The 11856-nt window shown below is 55.3% G+C and overlaps 1 protein-coding gene across 1 annotated transcript; it reads right to left on the bottom strand.

Annotated features, from left to right (window-relative positions):
- Nucleotides 1–1985: 1985 nt before the first annotated feature.
- LOC102425970 (WD repeat- and FYVE domain-containing protein 4-like) lies at nucleotides 1986–9482 on the bottom strand (the record flags this gene model as incomplete). The annotated part of the gene is made up of 5 exons (XM_006108944.3): nucleotides 1986–2169; nucleotides 2685–2796; nucleotides 5126–5210; nucleotides 7320–7502; nucleotides 9303–9482. Coding segments are annotated over 5 exons (627 nt in total), but the record flags the coding sequence as incomplete, so codon positions are not given.
- Nucleotides 9483–11856: the final 2374 nt, after the last annotated feature.

The following is an 11856-nucleotide window of genomic DNA, read 5'->3' as shown; positions in this document are numbered from 1 at the left end:
CAGCCTAGAGCACCGCCGGCGCCTTGCCTGTCTTGACCCATTGGCTCGTCCTGCCTCCAGCCCTGAGCCCTGGGTCTCTGCCAGTGCTGCCCTCTTCCTAAATGCCCTGCTTTCCATCGCAGCGAGGCCACGCCCTGCCTGCCCGCTAGCTCTTGCTCTAGGGCCACCTCCTCCAGCCAGTGCCAGGGACCGAGTTGTCCACTGAACAACTGATCGCCAGTATCGCAGGTTTGACCCTGTTTGGAGATGGCATCTGTGAGGAGGTAAGTAAGTTAAATTGGCATCATTAGGGCGGGACCCAGTCCAGTCTGACTGGTGTCCTCATACAAAGGAGAAATGTAGACAGTTACAAGGGAAAGACCATGTGAGGACACGGAAAAGACAGCCATCTACAGCCAAGGAGGGACAAAGACACTGCTGACACCGTCACCTCAGCCGTCTGGCCTCCAGAGCTACGAGAGCTGGTGTCATCTCCCAGGCAGGGATCTCACCTTCCCCAGGGCGTGAATGTCTCCCCTACAGCTCTTCCCCTCAAGTCACCCTTGTTTGCAGCAAGACCGGACACTGCTCCCCTCCCCCCCCCCCCCCCACCATGATATTGGGAAGCCAAGGCCAGTGCTCGGAAAGGCTTGTTGAGTGAAATGCCCAAGAGAGCCTCTGGGCCAGCGCACCGTCCACGTGGGCCAGCGCTGTGGCTCGCGTTTGGAGCATGACAGCAGCCAGCCTTGGGTTTACGACCCTGGTTCTGGGCCTTCCCGGGGAGGGGTGCTCTCTGCTCCTCAGTTTGGGGCCGTCCGGTGCAGCCTAGACAGACGAGGAGGCTGAAAGGCGTGTGAGCTAACCGCGCCTGCAGACAGTGCGGGGCGGCCGATCCTCGGCCGGGTCAGCCCTCTCCTCCGAGGGGCAGTGCCCTGACCCGGAGCTGTGTCTCCTCCACCACCTTCTCTTTGCAGGTACTTCCAGGTTTACAGACAGGTCGGTTTTCTAACCGCCCTCGTCACTGTTCTGGACGTAGCTATGCACCACTTCTACTTCCTCATTTATCTCTAAATTGACTCACTGCCCCTGGAGCCATCAGACACCAGGCCCCTTTCCTGCCACCCCAGGCCTGAGCTAGATTGGCGGGGTCTCGGGCTGTGCGCAGGTTATAGGAACCTGGGAGGGGAGATGGCGCTAAGGAGCTCGGCGCCCTCGTCCCTGTGCACCGCCTGAGCTGGGCGTCCTCGAGGGGCAGGTGCGTGTCCTTCATGAGTTCCGAAGGCTGCTGGGAGTGGACAATCGCGTGAGGGGAGATCCTCCAAGCCCAACGACAGCCCACGGTGACCCGGCACAAAGGGACTGGAACTCCTCGGAGGGCCCTGTGCTCAGTGGAGAGCAGGGGTCACCTGGCATCCAAGTTTTCCCAGGAGCAGCTCCAGCTCTAATCGCCATGTGGACCGTGGCCCTTGGCCTCCACGGAAGGACGGGCCCTGGGAAGAGCCTGCCACGCCAGGGCGTGGCCGGGACCCCCACCGCTGGGAGCGCAGAGCTGAGCGGGCAGGCCTACGTGGGCTGGCCCTGCAGGCGGACTGCCCTGTGCCTGCACTGAGCAGCCTCAGGTCTAAGGCCTGTGCCTCAGCCACAGAAGCCTCTTGAGTGAGGCCCCTCACTCCCCGCGAGGCCCGGCAGGGCAGGCAAGACCACTGGAGGGGCTGATAAAGGAGGCAGGAGGGCGGCTTCCTAAGGAGAGAGATGCAAAGGCTGCCTGGAGAGGGTGGCGAAGTCACACTCAGGAGCGCTTACACTCGGAAAATAGTCATTTTAATAAAATAAAGACAATACAGTATTTCCCACTAGTTTTCAGTAAGCAACCCCATTTTTTTTCAGTGCAACAAGCTCTTTGAAAGGCGATCCTATGTGATTGGTGAGCAGGTGTGTCAGGGTCCCGGCTGCCAGCATGCTGTTCACAGGAGCCCCGAGCTCCTACCCGTGTGTAAAAGCCCACGATGGTGCAGGGCAAGGCCGAGGTCCCGGGAGCCGAGGAGAGGGGAGGCGTCCAGGCACAGCTTCATTCCTGCAGCTGCCACGGCTGCTGCGCCCAGGCCGCCGCCATCTCTTCCTTCCTACCCCTCTGCCGACCAGCAGAATATTCTCCCCTTCTCATCGCCTACCAGGAGCTTGGGCTGGTTTCTTGGGAAGAGAAAGAAGAGACAGGAGTGCGAGAGTAAGCTTATCCCAGCCGCAGCCAGGAAATGGCCAGCATGGAGGTTGCAGTCCCGCACCGCGAGCCTGCCCCTGCCTCCGGCTTCCCCAGGTGCTTCCGGTGCTGAGATGCAGCGGGGCCCTGTGGCCTCTGATATGTGGCTATTCTGCATGGGGTCACAGCCCTCCCGGCATTAATAGGATAAACACTGCAATCGGCAGTGGCCTCAGGAAAAGGCCCTCTTTAGGATAAAATCACAAAGCAATTTACTTTCACCTTTTGGATTTCTTTGTGGATTCATGGGTATTCCATGAGAGAGAGCAGGGACATGTATGTGCTAAAATACATTTCCTGGGGCCCCGCATGGCCACCTGACCTGAGTTCTGTGCTCGGTGGGCCCTCCTGGGTCCCACAGTGAGGCTGCCTGAGCCAGGCCCAGACTTTCCCCGGGGTGGCCACAGCGCCCTCTGCTGGAAGCCTGCAGAAGCCAAGCTGTGGTTACCTGGACATGGCCAGAGCAGTCACCGCAGGGCTGGTCTTGCTGGGCTTCCCTGTCAAAGCCACACTGATGTCCAGCTCTCTGCACAGGGCAAGATTCTTCTCGCACCTGTGACCTGTGGGGAGCGTGCGAGAGCCAGTTAGCAAGCCCAAGTGGCTTCACACACATGCACGTGTGCACCCACACGAGGGACACACACACACACACACACACACACACATATTTATATTTGTGGTCAGCAACTTGCTAAATTGAGGGGAAAATATATTTAATCTTGGCCTGTGCTGTTGCAAAAAGGGCCGTCCCAATTTAATTTGCCGGCTGTGACAGTTACATGTGCTGACGTGCCGCGTATCCGTGGTGGACCAAATTGGATTTGTGTATTATTGCTTTCTAAATTGCATGCCTAGTTCAGCAAAATTGTTCATCAGTGTTTACTGGCTTTATGCTTAATAAGATGCCCCACAATACCTTGCTGCCAGGATGTAATGCAGCCCTTAATTGCCTAGTAAAAATAAATTATATAAAGTTGGCTTTATCAACTTATCTAAATCCTCTCACACCACAACCAATAATTAAATGCTGAGAATGTTTTTTCAAAAAATATAACTCAATGATTGTTACTTCGCTCATTTTAATGACCGCATTTGGGGGCAGACAGTAATTCCTTCAGTGCGGAGGCGAGATGGAGAGACCTCAGCTGCGTCTGCCCCTGTGAAGCCACTTGGCTGGCGTCTGGGCGGGAATGAGGCAGCTGCCCGCTGCCCCAGGTGGCTGCTGGGTGTGCAGGCAGCCTGTGCACCAGGACACGCGTGTGCATGTGTGCTGCGGACAAGCCTGAGCAGCCAGCTGCCCCGAGCACTTTTACATTCCAGACTGAGTCCAACTCTCTGAGGGGCTCAACTGGCAGGTCCTGCTGCAACTGACAAGTAAACGGATTCCAGAAGGAAGTTAGAGAACATGCGCACAGGTGCCGTGCCCTCGTGTCTTCAAGGCTCTCCTCCTGCCCCTGTGGCACCTGAGGACACGGGACACGTATGCACACATGCATGCGTCATGCCCAATCCTGGCCTCTTTCTGACAAACAGTTTGGAGCAATATCATGAGCACCCGACCTGCACTGGCTGGGGCTGGTGAGTCTGCACCTGCATCTGCTAGCGCTAAGCGGGGCTCAGCATGGAGGATAAGGCTAGTGCCTGCGCTCATGGCAGAGAAGACGGGCTGGCGGTGGGAACCGTGACTCCCTGGCATTAGCTGTGATGGAGGTTGTCCGGCAGTGGTCACATCTGCCCTGGTGGCAGGAGTGAGAAGGAAGTGGCCATGTGCTTCTGGGTGACTTTGGGTGAATTACTGGACTTCTCTGTGCCTCAGTTTCCTCCTTTCTTGCCGCTGTCATGGAGATGTCTACTGCACAGGGCTGCCACGAGGACTGAGAATGCACAGACCATGTGCCCCGTGAGGCTGCTTGTGTCTGCTCTCCCTCAGGCGTGGCAATGACGCCGTGGTGGCAGCAGGGGGACACATTTTCTACCCCAACTCCAAGAGGCTCTGCTCCGAGCAGCGGTTCTCGTCCTGGGGTGCGTGCCAAGAGCCACCTGAGCACTTGACAGACACGAAATCCTAACAGCCCCAACCTTTTCCTGGGGGCTGGGCTGGGCACAGGACCTGGCTCTGCATTTAATAAACGCCCTGGGCGATGCCAATGCCGATGATCCTCACAGCTGGTTTAAGGAACTCTCGTGGGTAGCTGGGTGGGGTGAACCTGGATGAACAGGGCTGGCTGCAGCCTATGACCTTCCTCTCCCTGGAATACAGCGTGACCCCTCCTTGCTCCTGCCTGGAGCCTGGCTCTCCAGCTGGACCAGGCCCTGGCTGGGGAGTTGGACATTGCGGAGCCATCCAGGTAGCTGGAGAAAGAGTCAAGCACTGCAAGGTGTGGCCCTTCCAGATGCTCAGGAGGCCCCGACAACCCCCCTCCCCTCCCCGTTCACACAGCCAAGCCACACGCCAGAGCTCAGGGTCCCTCCAGGCTGAGGCCAAGGCCGCCACTTGGCAGAGCTTCTCCATGCTGCTGCCCACCCCACAGCCTCCGGCAGGAAACTGTGCTCCTGCCTCCCCAGCATCTCGCAGGTCCGGAGAGACCCAGTGGCTTCCCTGGGCTCCATGACAGCTGCAAGAAAGGAGGACAAGGCTCAGCAGCCAGTTTGTAACCAAGTTACTTAACTAATGCCCTCTCATCCCTGAACAATAGACGTCTCCATGACAGCTGCAAGAAAGGAGGAAACTGAGGCACAGAGAGGTCCAGTAACTCGCCCAGTCACCCAGAAGCGCATGACCACTTCCTTCTCACTCAGCTGCAGCCCTGGGGCTGAGGAGGGGGCAGGAGAGGGGGCGCTGAGCCAGCAAAAGCGCCTTGCTGGCTGCACCCCTGGCGGGGCACTCACCTTTCGGACTGGTGGGCGGAGCCGAGGGCTCCTCCGGTGTCACCTGCCCAGGAACAGACCCCTTCATGTCCTCAGTCTTCCAAATCTGCCGAAAGGAAAAATCGCTATGGGTGGGGGAAGTGGTCCTTCTGCAGGCTCAGGGCCCATCCCATTCCGTCACAGCGGGAAGCGGGGGCCCTCCGGGGAGGGGGAGGCAGGGTGCTTTGTCGCTGCCGATGTTCATGAATTCTTGGGGAAAAGGTTGCATAGGCTCCAGCTTCCCTGTGCAAAGTGTTAGCCAAGCTGCAGTTCGGATGGTTCCCTCTCCACCCCTGTGTGTTCATAGTACATCTCCCTCACCCCTGACCCGCAAGGACAAGGCTCAGCAGCCAGTTTATAACCAAGTAACTTAGCTAATGCCCTCTCATCCCTCTGCCACCCCACCGGGGCCCCCTTCACCACTCAGCAGCTGGGCCTCCATCCTCTGACCCTGGTCCGAGCCATGCTGTCAGTACCCTCAGGCTGACCACACAGGGCTTGCACTTGCTGAGTCTGGATTTCTGTCGCCAAAGGCCGAGGACCAGCCTCCACTTCCATGCTTAGATGCTTCTGTGAGCTCTGGGCTATGCAGGAGCTCAGTTCCCAAGCTGAGCGATGGGCGGCGGGGGGTGGGGGGGGTGTGGATGAAGAAATGCACCTGATGCTCAGCCAGCCCGCTCCTCTGGCCGACCATGTGGACCATGCGCCACCGAGCCCAGACCTGTGGCCTCCTCACCCTGCAGCCAGCTCCGGACACCCTGCTCTCTGCAAAGACCCTGCGCCCCTCAGCACAGATGGGACCTGTAAGGGGACTCCTCAGCCTCATCTTTCCTGTCCGGGCAGCTGGCCCCCACCTGCGTGGCCTCCTCCAGACCCTCTGACTCTCCCTTGTCCTTGGAAATCAGTTGAAACGCCACCTCCTCTGATGGAAATAAATGGACTCTCCTCTCAGAATATCCACCATGTTAGCCGTTCTGCTTCCTGAAGCATCATCTCCATGATGATTCTGAGACTGAGTGTAGAGGCCTCTGAGGGCAAGACTAAAAGAGTGAGCTTTCCTAAATGCTTACAGAATTCAATGGGCATTTTCTTGAATACCTTGTAGTATTCAATTAACATTTCCTTTCATAAAATGTAGAATTGACAGTTTTTTAAATGTGCCTCTTAATTGTTTTTTATCTTTACTCATTCCTTTATCCTTCCTGTCAGTCACAGAAAAATCACCTGTATTTTGTTTATCCCATCCTGTTCTTTCCACCTCAATGTTTCTCTCTCCTTCCCTTCTTGGTTTCTTGATGCTCCCCCTCTCCGCGGCCCCCCTCAGAGGATCCACAGCCCATTTCAATGATCCCAATGATAGCACAAACCACATGAGTATATTTTCTGCTTGTCCCCTCTTCTGGAATATGAGTATCTGAGGACAATGACCTGTTTATCATCACTGTCTGTGTGCCCTATATAAAGTGACTGGCACAGAGCCAGAGTTCAATGACTGTTACATGGATGGTTGGGTGGATGTATGTATGTATGTATGTATGTATGGATGGATAGATGAGTAGTTGGACAAACCATTGGGTAGCTGAATAGATTCATAGATATATGGATGAAAGGGTAGATGGGAGGATAGATATATGGATGGAAAGAAGGAAGGAAGGAAAGAAGGAAGGAAGGAAGGAAGGGAGGAAGGAAGGAAGGAAGGAAGGGAGGAAGGAGAGAGATAAATAGTTGGGTAGATGGGTGGATCTTTTATTGGATGGATGGATAGGTGGGTGGATGAATGGATGGATAGATAGATGGGTAGGTAGAGATATAAATAGTTGGATGGGTAGATGAGTGGGCAAGTGGGTGAATAGATTAATGAATGGTACAAATATCTCTTTTTAGCACTGGGATATGTTCTTATGCATTTGGCCATTCAACTTTCATACTTTGTGATAAATGTTTATTTCATTATGTGAGGGTATGTCTGTATAAATTGTACACACATATTGGAAAGAGCCTTGTCTTTGCCTTGTCTAGGAGGTGGCCCTAGAGCAAGAGCCTTGTCACTTGCTACAGGGACCTGGTCTGGAATGGTCTCATGCAGCCTGCAGGTTCAGACCCTTGGAGGAAGGGAGCAGAATAAAGATGAACACATTCTTGTACCGCGCCCTCCTCCCACCCCAGACACACCTACCCGGACCATGCCGTCGCGACTTCCAGTGATGATGGCGTGGCTTGCGTCCCATGCTGGCCCCTCCACCGTGCAGCAGCAGGTTATGGCTCCTTCTGGGCCCCAGGCTGTGGTGATGCTGGCCAGGGGCTGTCCGTTGACATTCCACAGGGACAGATGGGCTCCAGCACAGGAGACAACGATGCCCTGCACAGGGAGACCTGGCTTCACTCCAAGCGGGGTCACTGCCTGCCCCCCAGCCTCCTGCTCAGCCACTTGCTCAGGCTCTCAGTCTGTGCACCAAGCACTCTCAACCTGCCATCTTCTGAAGACTAAGCAGGTGCTCCCAGACCTCCTGAGACACCCCTTCTTCTCGCTGACTTGGGTCTGCACTGCGTTCTCGCGCAGCTGTGAGGTCCCAGCTTCTTACACCTCTGCTTGCTTGGACACTGCTTCCCCTGCACAAGCTGGGGGCTTGCCCTTTAGACTCCTCACAGCTCTCTCCCTGGCAGTATACTGATGAGAAGGGGTGTACACAGAGCCTGCACCTGGCCGGCCACCCCTGTCCCTAAGAAGTTTTGGACATTACGGGGTAGAGGGCAGAGTACAGAAGCTCAAATGGCTACATGTGGCTCATAAGATTGAACAACGTCCCTCTGGAGGGAATGTCTGAGGAGGAATTTTCCCGCTGCATCTTCTAAATGTTTATATCCAGAGTGTTTGCCCCTCAAGTCCTTGTCTAGTTTTGTGTCCAGTGGATTAGTGGCCACGGTCACAGGGATGAGTACTGCCAGGCCTTTGAACCTTGCATTACCGACAGAAGGGAGGTCAGGAGCTCTGTGTCCTCCCCCACCTCCCGAGCTGGGCTCCCCCATGTCCCTGCCTGAGGCCAGAGACCATGGCTGCCCAGCATTGAGCACTGGGACCAGCAGGTACTTAGTAAACTAGGTTGGCTCCTGGACAAGTTGAGTTCAACAAGTTGTTGTCCTGATATAAGTCTTCTCTGAGGTCTGGGGACATCATTCATTCTAGGCTTTACATTCTTGCAGATCAGAGTTTGGTGCCTTCCTGATACACCCACTCATTCATCTGTTCACCTTCCATTTTTCCATCCACCATCCACTCACTAGTTCACCCAAATATCCAGCCACCCACATACCTATGTATCCATCTAATTATCCCTCTGCCATCCATCTACCCATGCATCCCTCAATCTGCCCATCCATCCATCCATCCATCCATCCATCCATCCATCCACCTCTCTATCCATCATTCTCCATCGATCTACTCATCTATCCACCCTCCATCTGCCCACATAACATTCATTTTGGATTCAAGTCCACCAGGGCACCATTTTCAGCCAAAGTTGGCAGTAGGAAGCCCTTCCATCATCTCCTCTCCTCCCATGCTCCCCTTTCCTGCTGTGCCCCTGCCCGGGAGCCCTGGGGTTTTCTACGAGCTGATGTGGGCCTCAGCATCCTCAGATAAGTCTATGCCCCATGATGGGGATTCTAGCCTGGGAGAAACTCCACACTGAGATTTCTCTCTCTCTCTCTCTCTCTCTCTCTCTCTCTCTCTCTCTTACACACACATTTTCCCCATAGGCAGCCAGCATGGAGAGACAACAGCACTTCCTGCCATGGAGACTAGAGGCACCTGCTGAGTCACCACTGATTTGCAGGCAACAAGCTGAATTAGTAAGTTCAGCAGACTCCTCACCAAAGTCAACCTCTTGCCACACTCCATGGTCCCCCTGCCAGAACAGAGACCTCCCACTGCCCCCGCTATCCCAAGGGAGAAGAGAAGGAAGCACAGAATGAAACCTAGACCCCGTGCTGCACATGCTAATGGCTCCATCCTGTCTGTGTAGAGAATGCTCCGCACATCTGGAGCACTATCAACTTCCGGGTGCTCAGCCCCTGGGTTTCTCGAGGGTACCACCTACCATGCAAACAGCCGGGCTCACAGACATGTCAAGGACACAGATGTTGAGAAAGGGGGCCTCACCGAGATGTCGCTGATGGCCACGGCAGATATGGCCTCCTGGTGGGCAGGCAGGCGGGCCACGTGGGTGAGGTAGTCCAGGTCCCACAGGATGCAGGTGCAGTCCTGGGAGCCGCTCACCAGGATGCTGAAGGTGGCTGATGCTGCCAGGCAGGTGACAGCCTGGGTGTGTCCGTACAAGGCCTGGGATAAGAGACCAGACCACAGGTTAGGGGCGGGACCAGCAATCCAGCTGCCTGAGATGCTCTACCCTTCCTTTTACTGTCTGGCCCCACATGAGGGAACAGAGGTGGAGTGATTCAGTGATTCCAGAGCCTGCGGGGTATGTGAGTGTGTGGGTGTGTGTGAATGTGTGTGAGTGTGAAAGTGTGTGTGTGAACGTGTGTGAATATATTAGTGTGTGTGGCTATGTGTGTGTATGAGAGTGTGTGAGGGTGACAGTGTGTGTGGCTATGTGCATGTATGAGAGCATGTGACGGTGAGAGTGTGCGTGTGTGTCTGATTATGTGAGTATATGTGAGTGTGTGTGTGTGTGTCTGAGTATGTGTGTGTATGTGAGAATGTATGAGTGTGAGTGAGGGTGTGTGTAACTATGTGTGTGAATATCAGAGTATGTGTGTATGAGTACATTTGAGTGTGTATGTTATGTGTGTGACTCTAAGAGTGTGTGTATGAGTGTGTATGTATGTGTGTGCCTGTGTGCGTATGTATGTATGTGTGTGCCTGTGTGTGTGTGTGAAGGTGTGTATGAGTGTGTGTATGTGTGTATGTGACTGTGTGGGTGAGACTGTGTGTGTGTGGGGGGGGGAGGCACCTGCCTGTGTGTGAGTGTGTGTGAGTGTGCGTGCACACATGGCTGCCCTCAGTTCCGTCCGTCCCCGGGTTGAGGCGCAGCTGGGAGGAGCAGTGTCCCTTTATCATAACCCAGCAGAGGCGGCAGCACCTGTGCTCTTGTCCCCTGTATGTGTCTCAAGGGCTCTGTCTACGTGCACCCCAGCCGGCAGCATACACATCGTTGGCAGCTGGTTGCACGAGCAGACCCTCGGCCCCTGTCCCAGACTACGACTTAGAAACGCCATGGAGCCCACCCCAGGTCTTCACAAACCCTCCAGGGAGCTTTCACGCACACAAGTTTGGGCACCACACTGAGGGACCCCAGAAACACAGCGACCCTGAAGAAAGCAGGGAGCTTAGGTCATAGTTAACAGGGGTGACTTTTCAAGTCCGATGGAGCCAGGCTCAGAGCCAGTGGGCCATGTGGCGGTGGGTGACTCCGACCTGGTCTCAGCCCCTCAGGTTGGCCTGTGCAGGGTCAGGCCTGGTTCGTGGATGGTTATGTGTCCAGATCTGGCCAGAGGGCTTGTTCTCTAGAGACACGTGCCAGGAGCTGGGAAGTGCTACTGGCACGGGCGTGGTCACAACCACCAGAGGCTCAGGTGGGTGATGTGAAGCTGCTGCACACGCACGTGCCTCTCTCCTCCGGAATCAGATGAGGAGGTGGCAGTCTGAGATGTGGTCACTGCTTCCCTGGTGGTAAACCTCCATCTTCAGAACAGACCATGCTCATTTGGGTCAAAGCTGTCACCTGCCTGGTCACAGCAATGAAAAGTTCTGCCTCAGATTTCCGTGTCCTCAGTGGAACCTAACGTGACCCCACCGGGTGGTGCTGGAAGATTCTGGGCGTGGCCCACGGAGGATCTGGGTCGTCAGGGAACACAGAAACTGTCTGAATGGAGGAAAGTGGGGGGTTTGGTGTGAGCTTTCTGGCTTCTTCCCAGGGTGAGCTAAGTCTGATGACTCAGTTCTGACCACAGGGGACACAGTGACTTTAAAGAGTGACCAGTGGCCGGAGTGAGGCTGGGGTTCTGAGAGAGAAGCCTGAGCCCACACGTGCGGGTTAGTGGGGCCGCGCTGCTGCTGTCTGGGGAGAGCACACACAGGCACCTGACCCACAAAGGCAGCAGCACCGGCCCCTGGAGAGGCCTGGGAAACCAGAGAGGGCGGCAGCTTCATTGTGTCCTGGACCCGTTCCTTTGCTCCTCAGACTTACACCTCTCTCCACCGTCAGTTAAAATGCCTCATTATGTCATCTTGTACCGAAGTGAAGTCGCAAACATTAAATAAATGAAGGGCCTCTGGAAATGCTTCTTCATGCTGGGTGCTGTGGTGAGCCCGGGCCCTCCTAGCTAAGCGTGGAGGCACCGCAACGCAATGGGACTGCCACCGAGCAGGGTGTCACTGCTCCAGTTCCGCGTCTGAAAACGCATCTCAAGGAAACAATTCATCAGAAGCGATCAGCCACCTGCGGAGGAAGCGCCTGCCGCCTGTTCAATCCGTTCACGCTTGGAAACAGTGGCTGATGGGACTGGGGGTGGGTGCCATGGACCAACTGAAATGTAATCCCATGGAAATGAAATCTTGGGGAACAAATGAAATGTGAATTATAGAGACTGTAGGAAAGCAAAACCAATCTGATAGGCTGGGTGGACGCGGACTAAACACATCCACATAATGGTCAGGATGGCATGGATGTGTGCCTGGGTGGACGCAGGCAACA

Source organism: Myotis lucifugus, unplaced genomic scaffold (assembly GCF_000147115.1).
Source record: "Myotis lucifugus unplaced genomic scaffold, Myoluc2.0 scaffold_4501, whole genome shotgun sequence".
Classification (NCBI taxonomy): domain Eukaryota; kingdom Metazoa; phylum Chordata; class Mammalia; order Chiroptera; family Vespertilionidae; genus Myotis; species Myotis lucifugus.
The sequence above is the reverse complement of the archived record's forward strand: the minus strand, read 5'-3'. Positions and strand labels throughout refer to the sequence as shown.